The sequence below is a fragment of the Pyrus communis genome, chromosome 13 (genome assembly GCF_041283825.1).
Source record: "Pyrus communis isolate YQ-2024b chromosome 13, ASM4128382v1, whole genome shotgun sequence".
NCBI lineage: Eukaryota > Viridiplantae > Streptophyta > Magnoliopsida > Rosales > Rosaceae > Pyrus > Pyrus communis.
In genome coordinates this window covers 24,442,574-24,458,277 of record NC_142577.1, presented here as the reverse complement: position 1 = coordinate 24,458,277, position 15,704 = coordinate 24,442,574, and the positions used below count along the sequence as shown (strand labels likewise).

General features: G+C 39.5%; 1 protein-coding gene and 1 long non-coding RNA gene across 2 annotated transcripts; one reads left to right on the top strand and one right to left on the bottom strand.

The window, feature by feature from the left end:
- The first annotated feature begins 1,780 nt into the window (after positions 1 to 1,780).
- Positions 1,781 to 5,487, top strand: LOC137738107 (putative arabinosyltransferase ARAD1). The gene is made up of 4 exons (XM_068477717.2): positions 1,781 to 2,453; positions 3,451 to 3,747; positions 3,845 to 3,940; positions 4,524 to 5,487. The coding sequence occupies exons 1-4, from the start codon at positions 1,941 to 1,943 to the stop codon at positions 4,947 to 4,949; spliced, it is 1,332 nt and encodes a 443-aa protein (XP_068333818.2). The 5' UTR covers positions 1,781 to 1,940; the 3' UTR covers positions 4,950 to 5,487.
- A 1,096-nt stretch (positions 5,488 to 6,583) lies between these two features.
- LOC148691985 (uncharacterized) lies at positions 6,584 to 7,808 on the bottom strand. Its single transcript, XR_015955314.1, has 2 exons — positions 7,042 to 7,808; positions 6,584 to 6,769 (listed from the first exon to the last, which is right to left on the bottom strand). It is a non-coding gene; the product is annotated as an uncharacterized LOC148691985 (long non-coding RNA).
- Positions 7,809 to 15,704: the final 7,896 nt, after the last annotated feature.

Below are 15,704 nucleotides of genomic sequence, written 5' to 3'. Positions count from 1 at the left end.
AGGAGTTCATAAAAGTTATGGGTATTAATTAAAATTTGGTTTAAATTTTTTTTTATTTTTCAAAAAACGATATTACCTATAATAGGATAAAAGAGTAGAGTAGGTTAAGTTTCACAACCAGGAAACAATAATAATAGTTTAAATTCGTTTTTAGTAAAAATTGAACTTAAAATTTCTTTACTTACAAATTAAAATGAATACCTACTAAACCGTAATACTAAATGACTATTTCACAAACATATTTGACACAGGATAAATGGATAAACACATTTAACTTGCTCGAGCAATATTTTCATTTAATGCAGATGATGGGATTAATGATTCAGACTTGGACAGAGACACAAAGGTGTTACTCACTGTTGAGTACCAGTTTGGTACTGCTTAACTTATAAAAAAAAACAGGTATAAAAAAAAAGCTGAGAGCTTTTTTATCTTTGGTAAATATTTAAATTTAGCTTTTTTTTTTCCACAGTTTTAGATGAAAAAAAACTAAAAATAGGAAGTTGCAAATCCCAACTTTAATAAACTATTTTTTTTTTCACAGTAACATTAAATGAATTTTTCAAGGGGTATGCTATCCACACACCTCATTTTACTTATCACACATCCTTTGATAGTTTATGTTCGTTGATCTTCTTTAATTCATTCGATCCGATGATCAAAAATTAAAAAGGTGTGTGAGAAGTAAAATAGGATGTGTGTGAATATCACACCCCTTTTTAAAAATTGGCAATCTTGCCCTCTCTTCCTCTTTCCTCTAGCCTTGCTCTCCATCATTGAATTTCTAAGCTTGTTCGGATTTATGTGACAGCAGCGACGGGAGGTTCGTCGGATTTATGGGCTTTGTCGAATTTCAGGGCCTCTTTGTCGAATTTATGGGCTTTGTCAAAATCTGGATCGCACAAAGAATGCTAGATTTGCATCATTTTGCTTGACACCCAAAATCTCAACTGGAAGGTCTTGATGCCTTCACCACTAACACCGATGATTCGTCACGAAATCGGAGTCCATCATTCCTCCGCGAATCGGTTGATGCGACCCAACCTTCCTTAGGATTTGGCAGAGAGAGTCAGAGAGAGAAGGGGGAGAGAGGAGTGAGCGGCGGAAGAGAGAAGTACAAAGGTTCTGCAAAAAAAAAAAAAAAGGGATAAGGTAGAAGAAATGATCCCTGAGAAGATAATAGAATAAAACAAAATTATAAATATCATAATATCATGATAAAAAATGGTAAAGAGTAACTATTATAAATGCCATTTTACACAATTTTTATATAAAAATTTATCAAATACTATAACACTGCATTTTTTGATAAAAGCACTTTTACAGATATAATTTATCAAACACGTTACTGTTTTATTTTACAAATATAATTGATGAATGCATCTAATTAGACTACTTTCAACAATATTGCACTAATGAATCTTAGCTATTCAGTCTAAAATATTTCAATTGAAGTAGTTTGTCATACTAATTAATATTTAAGATAAAGTTTATAAATATTTTTCTTTTAAAAATAAAGTATATTTAGTAATTCACCTTTATTTGTTAAGAAAATTAAATTAATAGCATATATAATATTATATCCTTTTTGATCATTTCACACCGTCACAGCTGTTTTACATAAAAGTTTACCAAATACTATAATACTGTTTTTTTTCCAAAATTACTTTTACAAAAAAGTTTACCAAACATTCTGCTGCTTTATTTCACAATTGCTTATTCTCACGATACAACAAAACAATTTTTTTTAAAGCACAGTAAACCAGCCATGAGTCTGTTCACTTTAGAAATTCTTTTCTTTCGTTCCTCCCAAATTTAATGGTTGCTTCAGGCCCAAGGCCTGAAAAGTGCTTTTTGTTCCCATCGGTTTTGCCTCCTCAACCAAATCAAACGGATAGTTTAGTTAGTCCCGGTACTGTTACACTGCCCGCCCAATCAGTATGTCAAACACAGGATCTCACAAAATGTACGGAAAAGCCTCCTTCGCTCTCATTGTCGCCTTCCTCCTCCTCATCACCTACTCAATCTTCATCGGCACCGTCGACGTCCGATCCTACTTCCTCCCGCTCGTCCCCTTATCGCCGCCGCCGGCAGCCGCCCAGTCTCTATGCGCCACCACCTCCCCGCCTCTCAAAGTCTACATGTACGATCTCCCGCGCCGCTTCAACGTCGGAATTATGAACCGCCGGAGCACCGATCAGACTCCGGTGACCGCCCGCACTTGGCCTCCGTGGCCCAAGAATTCCGGGCTCAAGAGGCAGCATAGTGTTGAGTACTGGATGATGGGCTCGCTTTTGTCCGACGGTAATGGCGGTGATGGGAGAGAGGCGGTTAGGGTTTCTGATCCGGAATTGGCCGATGCCTTCTTTGTGCCGTTTTTCTCTTCGTTGAGCTTCAATACTCATGGGCACAACATGACCGACCCGGCTACTCAGATTGATCGCCAATTGCAGGTAATCAATTGGGCTTTGTTTCTTGGTGTTCATGTTTATCTGTGGATTAGTCAGTTGTTCTGGAGCAATTTGATAGTTTTGTGTTGAATTGGGTCGTCGAAAACATCGAATTTTGATGCCTTGATCGAGCTTGATTGTCGCATATATTTGGAAATTAAAGTTTCATTTTTCTGCTGAAAATTGAGAAAGATGTGGTTTTTCTGAATATAGAAGACATATTAACAACTGGGGTTTTATTGTATAGCTGACATATCGAATTCACAGCCCGGGACTTGTTTGATTTATGACATTTGCAAAAAAAAAAAAAAAAAAGGTAGAACGAATTGTCGAAAGTTAGAACTTAGAATGTGTTTGGATGATGGTTTCGCCAATTAGATGGCTGCTTAGTTAATTCTGCGACTTTTTGTGTAGAATGGTAGTTCTGGTTCTACCATTAACTTTTTTATCTTTATTTGGTCTTCATCAAAGAATGCTTCGTTGGATGTGTGGGCACACGAGAAAGGATAAGATTAGGAATGAGGATATCCGAGGTAAAGTAGGAGTAGCCAAAATTGAAGGAAAGATGAGAGAAAATCGGTTACGGTGGTTTGGACATGTGAAACGAAGGCCTACTGACGCTCCGTTTAGAAGATGCGATTACGGGACAGAGGTTCAGGGCCGAAGGGGTAGAGGAATCTTAGGAAGACTTTGGAAGAGACTCTAAGAAAAGACTTAGAGTACTTGGATCTAACAGAAGACATGACACAGAACTGAGCGCAATGGCGTTCTAGGATTCATATAGCCAACCCCACTTAGTGGGAAAAGGCTTTGTTGTTGTTGTTGTTGTTGTTATTTGGTCTTCATCAACCAGCTTCTGAAATTATACAAGTCCTGCATCTAGTGCTAGCTATTTTTAAATTCAATGTCATATAGGTCTTAGTTGTGTGTCCAATTGACCTTTTTTCGTGTGTGTTATAATATTCTGTTATGACTAATTTTTAGTTACTTATATTTTCAGGTAGATTTATTGAAAATCTTGGGGGAATCAAAGCACTGGCAAAGATCTGGAGGGAGAGACCATGTTATCCCTATGACACATCCGAATGCTTTCAGATTTCTTCGGCCACAGGTCAATGCATCAATTCAGATTGTTGTAGATTTTGGAAGGTATCCTCATGTCATGTCAAATCTGAGCAAAGATGTGGTCACTCCATATGTGCACGTTGTGGATTCCTTTACAGACGATAACCATCCAGATCCATTTGAGTCCCGCACTACGCTTCTTTTCTTCCAGGGAAGGACATACAGGAAAGATGTATGCTAGCTTAAAAGTTGCTTGAAATAAAATCATCCAGTCCTAAAACCTTGTATTTTGATCTATAGTTGATTATCTTTGGTCTCATTGTATGCAGGAAGGCATTGTTCGTGTTAAATTGGCTAAAGTCTTAGCTGGTTACAATGATGTTCACTATGAGCGGAGTGTTGCAACAGGAGATAACATAAAATCGGTATGTATGGAGTATGGATTCTTATAATGGTTCATAAATATTACTGTTTTGTGCATTTCTTGGTCCTGGAAAGTATGGATTTTGCACACTAGTCACTGGAAATGATTATTTGTCTGGAAATGATTATTTGTCTTCCTTGACATAATTTCCGTTTCTTTATGGTCATAATTTCCGTTTCTTTATGGTCTTTCGCCTTCTTATTAAAACTATTTCTGTGCATACCGTACTCCTTCTACTTGGTAGTTTCTATCTGGATATCTCCATGCAATGATTGCAAACTCCTTAATTTCATTTTATTAAAGAAAAATGGATGAGGGAAGTAATCATTGGAGGGACTCCAAGCAAATGAGTTTTAAAATTATGCTCTTAGTTGATACCTTTTACCCTCACTTAAAGACAACGGGCAGGTTGGAGGCGCATGGAAACTTACATTCATTTCATGTGATCCGCTTTGTCCTTCAGAGGGTTAATTTTCCCTTTGCATGTGAGGATTTTATTGGTGGCCATCATAAGTATGAGTAATGATTCATATATTAGTGTATCTTCTAATGTATCTCATTCTTTTTTCTTTCTGTTATATCAGTCTACGAAACGGATGCGTTTATCAAAATTTTGTCTGCATCCGGCTGGAGACACTCCGTCTTCTTGTCGCCTATTTGATGCTATTGTGAGCCACTGTGTTCCCGTCATTGTGAGCGATGAAATTGAGCTCCCGTTTGAGGATGAAATTGACTACACCAAATTCTCACTATTCTTCTCATTCAAAGAGGCTTTGGAACCTGATTACATGGTTAATCAGCTTCGTAATGTTTCAAGGGAGAGATGGATTGAAATGTGGGGGACACTAAAGAATATTTCCCACCATTTTGAATTCCATTACCCCCCAGAGAAAGAGGATGCGGTCAATATGCTATGGAGACAGGTGAAGAACAAGCTCTCTGCCGTCAAACTTTCTGTACATAGAAGCCGGAGGTTGAAAATACCAGACTGGTGGCGGAGGAGAAGGTGATTTCAGGAGATTGCATTTTTTTGTACACTCAAGATCCTTATTTTTTTCTATCATAGTGACTACCCTTAAAGGGGTAAAGAAATATAGGTACCACAACACCCACAGATTCTGCGGGTAATGTTTGAGAGATTCAATAGCGTTCTTCACAGCATGCGGCTTGTCTATTCATTCACCCTGCCAATTTTTTGTGCCAGTTGAGAGATTCAGTAGCGTTCTTCAAGTCAAATATTGAGAGGTATTCTCTCTTGATGATGAGATTGCACTGGGTCACTAATTTTCCAACAATTGCTGGTTGTCTGACCTTCGAACACTGTAAATTTGAGTCCTAATGTTGTAGTAACACGGGGCTGTTCGCATTGAACGACAGATGTATAGTATTCGTGGGTAGTCGTCCAGTTGATTTTTTCGTCGGAAAGACAGATGTTGCCGTTGAGATGGCTAAACAAATTGATGGCCCTCCAAAGAAATGTGGTTTCCAATTTGGTCAATCAGATCGAAGTCTATGTAAAATTTGCTTATTTAAAGTAGATTTGTTGAAGGCAGCTTGTAAATTTGTGGCAACTTAATAGTTTTCTAACTTAAATCTTGTATTTGAAAACCAATCAGGTGATACAAACATGTCAAACGGGAAACAAAGTGATAAGGTGGAACTGAAATCCCCAAGTTTTGTAGTCGGCTTGGAATCCTGGTGCTTAAATTGCATACAGAGCTTGTCCTCTCCATTCATCGATTCCGTTAATTCAAGGTTTTGCTTGAATTAGCGGAAATGCCTTGTACGATCCTCCTTTTTCCTCCCAAAGTAATCATTGCACTATATAAAACATTGTCGAGTACAGCGATTAACATGTAGCACAAAATTGAAGCTCACCTTGCACATGCCAACGCTTACGGACTCGACATGCTTTCCTCCTAACGGGAAAACTGATGTTAACTTGGCGATTCCCACAAGTTCGAGAACATCGGCACGTTTAGACAAACAAACAAACACGACGAAGTTTAAACACACACATTGTAACTGTGAAGAAAATTAACATGTTCCAACGGCGGAAACTTCCCAGCCAACACCTTTCACCGTTTTTACTTTGCTCATTGCAGTACTTCTGCTACCTGCACACTGCTTTAGCTTGAAACAAACCGAATCAAATTACCATTGAGCCTGTAGCTAAATTATACAGTGTTCCTTACAGTAATGAATTAATCTGAGGAGGGCGAGCCTTAGTTCAACGGAAATGTTGCTCATTTGTGATAAAATGTCACGGGTTCGAGTCGTGAAAACAACATTTTTGGAAAGCAAGAGTAAGGCTGTGTACCACACACGTTCCCCATAACTCTCACAAAGTGGAGAACCTTGTTGGTTTCGAGTTGCCCTTTAGTTGGAAAAATCAATGTTGACAGGAGGACAGTTAATTTCTAGAGTAATGCTAGGGAGACTAAATTTGTAGACTAAGTTTTGTAAACTAAATGACATGGAAGTTGATAATTGGATTATTACTTAAACGTTGATAAACGTGCTTATTTATTATTGGTGACACATCATTTAGTTTGCAATTTTAGTTTATAAATTTAATTTTCCTAGCATTGCTCATTGACTTACTTGTAAAGTGGCTGTCACAATGTGCCTCGGTAGCTTCTAGTTTCGCGTAATCAAAATGTACGATGCAGATATTAAAAGGAAATTGTACATTAAGTCTGTTAATCTGTAAAATGGTTTTTATCACAAATGGTCTCTGAGATTGATCAAACTCATCATTTGGTCCCTCACTTCAAAATCAATCAATGTCGTCACTGACATTCACTACCCCACATCAACTTTGGTCATTCTGTTAAGATTCCGTCAACTATTCTGTTAGTTTGTAAGTGGGACCCATAAATCCAATGAAATGGTGACACATGGATTACACAAAATAAGAGTTTTTATCGTAAATGGTCATTGACATTGGTCCATGCACATTTGAGGGTTTCAAAAGTTTAACATCGAATTTCAATTCATGCTTAAGACCACCCAGAAAACAACTCTTAAGCAGAATATGACCCAAATCAGAAGTTCGATTAGCAAGCCTCCTAAATTCAAAGATATACTCATGTAATGTACCTGTTTGGCGAAGATTGAACAGGATTCAACACTATTGTCAAACTCCGAGGGCCTAAACTCCCTACAAAATGCTCGGGTGAAATCCTCCCAACGAGGAGTTGAGCGAGTGCAATCCATCCACTGAAACCACTGCAGAGGTTCACTTTCAAGATGAAAATAGGCGGTGAGCACTTTTTGATTCTCCGGTGTGTGGTAGAAGGCAAAGAACTGGTCAGCCTTATAGATCCAGGCCAACGGATCGTCCCTCTATGTGAAATGTGGAAAATCAATGCGAAGAGTCCACATTGGTCGAGGCGGTGGACCACCACCACCACCACCAGTCCCATTCGAGCTTCGAGGCAATTGGATCTGCTCCCAATTGCATGGAGGAAAATGATCGGAGTTCCCTGGAGCGGAAGATCCCTCACCATTACTATGATCAGTAAGTTCACGTCGAAATTGCTCGAAATAGATGGGAAACTGGTGATTGAATTGGGCCGAAAGCTAGGAATCCATGGCAGCAGCAATAGCTGTGGAAACAGAAGAGTTCACATTCTCGACGATGAGAGCCAGAATGAAAGCAAAAGTGGCTTCTAAGGCAAAAACGTGAGCATCCATGGTTATGGCGCGGGTAGTAACAGTGTAGCAGGCATACACGGAAGGGAGCCAAGATCGTTAGATGATACCAATGTTAGTACCCCGCTAATTTGGGTTCAACCTTGACCTGCAACAATGGTGGAATTGCAGAGATAATAAGAGAGCAAATTGAAAAGTATTTTAATATTGATTTTTCATATATCCAAGGGAAATATAACAACCATTTGCTGCCTTCACTTAGTGCGTGAATGCCAGCTCAACCAAAAAAACAAAAGTCTATTTAACTAGCCCTCAATTTAGACTCTATTACAAAAAGACCCCCAATTTCTCCTAACAATTAACTCCCTATGACAATTTTATCCAATGCTTTGCTATTAAAGCAATATCAGATTTGGAATCACATCACATAATTCTGCAAAAGACCTGTTTGGGTTATTATTTAATTTTGGGCTTCAAGAAAAGAAAGCCCAAAAAAGCTCAATAATGGAGATTTTGCCCGAGGCCCAGGGTCAAGCTCAAATACCCATCTCGAGACAATATAACGACTCCCCATTTAATGTAAAGGTTAGGTGCTTACAAGAGAAGTGACAACCGATGGAAATCAATCCACCTACTCTCGGCCCAAAAGCACTTTCTGAATGGCAAAACATGTAAAAATACTGATGACTCACTACCCTTCAGTTGCTTGCAGGCAGAAACAATACAGTTTGGTTAATTCGCCTATAAAATGAGGAAGAGGGCCTAAAGACAAGGACTCTCAACCAATCAAACAAACAAACATACAACTTGCCTCTCAGTCAAGCAAATACCCAGAAAGTTGTGCTTTTTCCAGATTTTGTACCCTTTTAGCCTTAGACTCCCCTTAAAAAGACATATTTTGTCTAGTGTAAAAGCTCTGCTACATTTTCTAAATGTTGTAGTATCGATTCTCTTAGGTAAACATGTTCACCACTCATCATATTTTAAGTACTCAACCCTCTGTAACTATAAAGAGAAGAGACCGCAAGACGTTTAAACCTTGCCCGACAAGGTGAAATCTTGCCCGACTCTCTTTGTTTTGTCTTTAAGTTAATAGATATGGTGTTATGATGTATTCCCCAGTATATATTCAAGTCATTTCTAGCCTTTTGATAAGCCAAAGTTCATTCAGTTCTCAGATCTGGTTCACTTAATGGTTTTACCGTCATAAAAAGACTAAATGTGAATTGAACTGATAACTCGATTAGATCTGGACCTCCACCCTTTAAGCATACAAGATAACTAACTAAAAGTCCTTGATCTCAAGGCATAGAAAAAAAACTTAATGTAGACTTAACTCATCTATGACAATCATTTGATAACAAGAAGTCATAATAACTTGGGGTTCAAGTAATCGGCTTAAACACACTTGTTCTACATCTGCCATACTGAGATGGCAATGGCACGCCTAAGCACTCAATTAGTTTTGATCGTGAGTCTGAAGGTCTACACCTAAGGCCCCACAAAGGCACCTTTCAGAACTAACTTTATCCTCCTCTTGCAGCATCTCGGCAAGCTGGAGCCCGACAATCAACCAAAGTGCCAACTCCTCGGGGAGCTGTGTGCTCAAGCCAGAGACCCATCCCAGTAAGATTTCCTACTCGAACATAGTTTTGGCACGCCCGGTAGGATCACAAGTCTTGTATATAAAGAAAACGAAAGAAAGAACAAACCTTCAAGATGAAGACAGAGCAGAAAACACCCAAGTGTACACCAAGATCTAGCATGACAAATATCCCCAAAGACTTGCAAGGGCCTGTCTTAATGGAAAACCCGACTCTTTCTGAGAAATCAGGAAAGAGGGTCATAAATGAAGACCTGCAGGCTACCATGATTGCTATCTTGAAAAGCATGGAAAAAAACTCTCTAGAAACGAAAGAGGAAATAAGCAGACATTGTTCCTTAACAGGAAATCTGCAAAGAAGGTTAGATCTAGAATATTCTACCCCTGAAAATGACCATATTAGAGAAATGATGAGAGAAGCCAGCCCTGTTGAGGAGCTAGTTATTCCTCTGTTTCATTTACTTGAGGAGAAGATGAATAAAACGGGCCAGAAATAAAGTTGTTGCTAGAAGAGCCACATGCTGATACAATGATGATATTGATCCCTTTCTACCGATCCCAGTAAACATGATCAACCTAACAAGGGCAGAGAAAAAGAAAGGGAAAGCCATTTGGGAAGTGAGAGCAGAAATGAGGCCAATTGAGAGACTAACTGAATGAGTTATCAAGCTGCCCGAAAAACCTAAAACTGCTATAATAAAAGTAGTGCTATACAGCAGGTATCAATGTGAATGTGAACAAGAAGTACCAACAGCAAGAACCATCCTTGATCAGGAGCTGATCAAGAGAAGGGATAAGGAAGAACATGAAAACCGTGTGAATGTCATGAGGGCAGCTAAGAAGGAAACCTCTAGCAACGTCTTCCAGAGGTTGGGAGGAGACACTCAGCCTAAAAACTTGTCAAAAGTATTTAGAAACTATGAAGTTTCAGAAGAAGTGGAGGACAATAAGGCCAAGACGCCAAGGTGGGTGGATGTGAGGCCATCCCAACTAAGTTATGCTGGTGGAGATATTAGGATGAAGGGAAGAACACAAAACCCAATCACAAAGAAAAATCTTGCCCAACTTGGGCGAAGATGGTATATAGTAGGAGGGGATGAAAGACCTGTCAATGAGATGGAAGCCTTCATGATCAGGAGAATCCAAAGGCAGCATAGGGCCCATATGAACTCGTTGAAAGTTCCCACTACTTTAGAAACCTCGGAGAATGTAAAGTTCAAAAATGTACCTTATGAAGGGAGAAATCAACCTCATTGGAGAAGTAAAAAGGAGGTGAAGAAGGCAAACAGTAAAACCGAAAAGGAAGGAGATCATAAACCACATAGCCCCCATCCTGGAAAGTATAGAATCTTGAAGAGAGCTCAGGAAGATATGATAATGATGTCGACACCTAAGTGGAGCCTGGAGTTAATCTGTTTAGGAACAATCTCACCCGAGAGAATGATACCTTCACAATTCTTAGTTAACACTATTTGTGAGAGCCTAGTGTAGGCACAAAACTTTGTCATAACTCAAGAAGAGGCGTTGCCTAAACTGATGCTGCCAGAAGAAGCACATGCTTGGTTGGATGAGTTTATGAACCACATTAAGGGCAAGGAGAAAGATTTACCCGAACCCAGTAACTTCCACGTAAGCATGACATATGTTTTATCAACCATGTTTCACACCGAGCATGATGAACATCCCACGATGGAAGGTGATTACTTGGCGACAGAACCTATAATGGCACATGTTAGTGTTCAATAAGCAGGAAAAAAAGAACCCAGCCAGGCAGGCTTTCCCGAGCAATCAATGAAGAAGCCTGAGAGAATATACTCAGACAAAATGGTATTCGTTCGCTCGAGTTTGGCCCTGGCCAACCATCTCAAGCCCATATATGTAACTGCTCACTTGGAGAGAGTACCCTTCAAGAGGATCTTGATTGATGGAAGGGCCGCAATCAATGTCCTGCCATACAAGCAGGTGAAGAGAATGTGCAGAGGTGAGAATGATCTTATCCCTACAGATCTCACAGTTTCTAGTTTCTCGGGAACTATCACCAGGACTCATGGGATACTGCCATTAGAGGTTAATTTGGGTTCGAAACAGATCATGCCGACCTTTTTTATTATAGACAATACTCCCACTTATAGGGGCTTTACTAGGCAGAGATTAGATTCATGAGAGTTTCTCTGTGCCATCTACCTTACACCAACAAGTGGTTGTCTACCATGAAGAAGGAGAAACAGAACCTGGGCTCTGGGAGATTGTAGAGGTCAAATCACGGCCATTCTTCCCTACAGCCAACGTTGCAGAAGCCAACTTCTACAATCCCAGTGTTGGGATTCTTCAATGTTCAAGAGTTGATAAGAAGGGCTGCCCAACTAAGGTGAAGGTCCAAAAGCTTCTAGAGCAAAGACTATCTCTTACAAAGGAATACTGAGATCGGCCTTTTATCATCCCAATTCCCCAACACCATTAAATGTCAAAAAAGAAAAAGAATGACCAAGTAGTTGCAGTTAGGTCCTTCATAAAAAGATTGTTGGTGTATGGGAGAGAGAGGAAACAAGAGAGGGAAAACTCAGCCAAGGAATAAGAAAAGTGAAGTGAAGAGGCTTCAAGCAACCGAGTGAGTAAAGAAGAATCTTTTGGGGAAGAGTTAAAAGCAACCATACAAATGGCTGAATGTATATATGATCTAGATGGGCCAGATGATTTACCCGAGAATCTAGAGTTGGTTGAGTTTTTGTGTGTAGAGCCTGACAAACCGGCCCCAGAAGTACAAGACCCTTTGGAAACCATTAATTTAGGGATTGAGGAGGATCCAAGACTTATATAGATAAGTGGTTTATTGGAAACCATGGATCGGGCAAGGATTGTCGATCTTCTGTAAAGATTGTTTTGCTTGGCATTACACCGAGATGCCAGGTTTAGATTCAACCTTGGTAGAACACAAAATGCCTATTAAGGAGGGATTTAAACCTGTCAAGCAAGCACCACGGAGGATGTCAAAAGAAATTGAAGAAAATGTCAAAAAAGAAATCGAAAGGCTGGTGAAGGCCGGATTTATTAGGCCTGCCAAATATGTTGAGTGGTTGGCCAACATTGTACCTTTTTAAAAAGCTTTAACTAAAGCAGTTAAATGTTATGTTGACTATAGAAACATTAATAGAGCCATGCCTAAAGATGAATACCCCATGCCTATGGCTGACCTATCCATAGATGCGGTTACTAAATACAAAGTTCTATCTTTCATGGATGGGAATGGTGGTTACAATTAGATAAAAATGGCTAAGGAAGATATACATAAAACATCTTTTTCATGACTTGATTGGCCATAGCATGCAGGTATATATTGATGACATCTTGGTAAAGTCCAAAACTGAATAGCAGCATTTGATGGACCTTAGATAAGCCTTAACAAGAACGAGGATCCATAAGCTAAAGATGAATCCAAAGAAATGTGCTTTTGGGGTAAGATCAGGCAACTTTTTGGGATTCCTTGTTCATCAAAGAGGAATGTAGTTCGACAAGAACAAAGCTCGGGCAATAATGGAGTCACCTCCCCCTACCAATAAAGTACAACTACAAAGGCTAATAGGAAAAATCAACTTCTTAAGGAGATTCATTGCCAATTTAGCGGGCAAGATTCAGCCGCTAACTCCTCTGCTGAGACTAAAAGACAAAGAAGAGTTCGAGTGGGGCCCACCACACCAAAAGGCTTTTGACATCATAAAAGCTTACTTAGCTTCTCCACTAGTGCTCATGCCACCTCAAAAAGTGAAGCCATTGAAGCTTTATATTTCTACATCTGAGAAATCAATTGGAAGCTTGCTGGCCCAAAACAATGAAGGTGGGAAAGAACAAGCCATATATTACCTCAGTAGAGTCTTTACTGAGGTAGAGACAAGGTATACTCCAATGGAAAAATTATGTTTAGCTTTGTATGTTACTGCTTGCAAGCTAAGGCATTACATGTTGCCTTGCCACATCCACATCATTGCCAAAACCAACGTGATCAAATATATGTTGTCAAAACCAATGTTGACAGGTAGAATTGGAAAGTAGATTCTCGCACTGTTAGAATTCATTTTTCAGTATATACCTCAAAGAGCGATCAAGGGACAGACAATAGCGGACTTCTTAGTCGAACATCAAGAAACAGGAGATGAGCTTATCAACATCTTGGAACTCTGAAGGTGGCTAACCTTTGGATCCTACTAAGCAAAGCCCTCTCGGGCAGGGAAGAATAGGTTCAACAGGAAGTAAAAAGGGTATCCAGCCTTTGGATTACCCCATGGAGGCTATATTTTGATGGATCTTGTACCCAAAATGCGGCGAGAATGGGGATTATCATCATTGATCCTAGAGGAACTCATCATTGTTATTCCTTCTTCCTAAATTATCAAGAAACTACTAACAATCGGGCAGAATCTGAGGCATCAATAATTGGCCTAGAGATCTTGGTAGAGTTGGGGGCAACTAAAGTCAAGGTATTCGGTGATTCAGAGTTAGTGGTAAATCAGTTGAATGAGGAGTACAAGTGCAGACACATTACCATGGCCGATTATTACTTAGCGGCCGCTCAATTGTTAAGCTATTGGGGCACTAAAATATCAGTCAGCCATATCCCTAGAGGATCAAACGCGATTGCCAACAAGATGGCACAATTGGTTTCTAGAGTACAAATCCAAAAAATGAGGTTTGAAGGGGATATCGAAATCCAGAGAAGAATATCCATTCTATCCTTGAAAGGGGATTCAATGTAGATATGTTAATTGAGGAAATAGAGATAGAAGATTAGAGAACACCTATTGTTCAGTATTTAAAAAACCCATCATTCCCCATAAATAAGAAAAATAGACAACAAGCAACTAAATACATCATGTGGGATAAATCTATGCTAAGAAAAACTCCAAACAGACTGTTATTTAGGCCAAGATGAATCAATGAGGGTAATGGCCAAAGTACATGAAAGGATCTTCCGGGCACATCAAGCTAGAACTAAGATGAGATGGCTGCTTAGAAGGTACAGTTATTTCTGGCCCAAGATGGAGAAGGATTGCAAAGTTTATGCCCGAGGGTGTAAGGAATGCCAAATAAATGGGCCTCTTCAACATGTGCCCTCAGTGCCTTTAAACCCCGTAGTCAAGCCTTGGCTCTTCAGAGGATGAGCAATGGACTTCATCGGGCAAATTCACCCATCTTCTAGCAAAGGACACACGTTCATAATCATGGCAATGGATTACTTCACCAAGTGGGTAGAAGCTTCAGCAGTGAAGACAATCACCTCGGCTGCAGTCAAGAAGTTCATTAAAACTAAGATCCTACATAGATTCGAGTGCCCAAGATGATTGTCACAGACCGTGGACCATCTTTTATTTCAAAGGAAGTGGAGGAGTTCGCAGGAAAGTTTAAAATAAAGATGATTCGGTCTAGTCTTTATTAACCTCAGTCAAACGGTTAAGCATAAGCTAACAACAAGGTTTTGGTGAACATTATCAAGAAGATGGTGGCAGAAAGCCCCGAAAAGTGGCACGAGAGGTTGGGAGATACTTTGTGGGCTTATAGAACTTCCAAGAGAGTAGGAACTGAAACTATTCCTTATGCCCTAACCTTCAGGCAAGATGTTGTCCTCTCTATGGAAATTAATGTGATTTCTATTAGGATTCAGCACCAATTCGGGCTACATAGTGAAGAATACATTCAAGCTATGTGTCAAGGAATTGAAGATCTTGATGTAGCCCGAATCGAAGCCATAGACAAAATCCAGGAGGTAAAGAGAGCTGTTGCCCGAGCATACAATAAAAAGGTAAAAATAAAAACTTTCAAGGAAGGAGAGTTGGTTTGGAAAGCTATTTTGCCTTTGGGAGCTCAAATCAGAGGCTTTGGAAAATGGAGCCCGACTTGGGAAAGTCCTTTCATTATTAACAAAATACTGGACAAAGGTGGATATTACTTAGTAGATGTGGAGGGAGGCTTACAAAAGCATCCAATCAATGTTAAATTCCTGAAGAAATATCACCCAACCCTATGGGTTGTTAGGGACTGTTACGTAGAAGAAGAAGTATAAGCGTCGCATGAAATCTAAAGTCAGTTTCGTGCTCATCATATATGGATCTCAAGAGGATGAAAGACAAAGTGATTTAAAGAAATCTTGTTCATTTCAGCGAATGTTGCCAGATTTAGCTCAATGGTTTTACATCCTTAACTAGGGAAGTTATTCGAAAAAGATGGGTTTACATTTTGCCCGACTCCTCTTAAAACATTATTACTAGTGGCCAGATATGTTTTAGTATGTCAAACCTTCATTTGTTGTCTTGACTTCTTCGAATCTTATGTGTCTTCGCCCGAAAGCCCGACCAAGTTGTGTAGCCAATCAAGTCGTGGTAGTTAATCCCTAAGCATACATATATGATGATGAAGTGACCAAGAAAGCAGAAGCTATGAGGAAGTCTAGGCTTGTGAATATCAGTGTAAGCGGGATCTACAGGTGCAATTAAGGTTGCTCGGTTACTCCTCAATG

Bases quoted from the DNA above. Each gene is read 5' to 3' on its own strand.
- LOC137738107 (XM_068477717.2), top strand. From the start codon at position 1,941: ATGTCAAACACAGGATCTCACAAAATGTACGGAAAAGCCTCCTTCGCT. The intron at 2,454-3,450 runs GTAATCAATTGG...TTATATTTTCAG, and splicing joins AGATTGATCGCCAATTGCAG to GTAGATTTATTGAAAATCTT. The intron at 3,748-3,844 runs GTATGCTAGCTT...CATTGTATGCAG, and splicing joins GAAGGACATACAGGAAAGAT to GAAGGCATTGTTCGTGTTAA.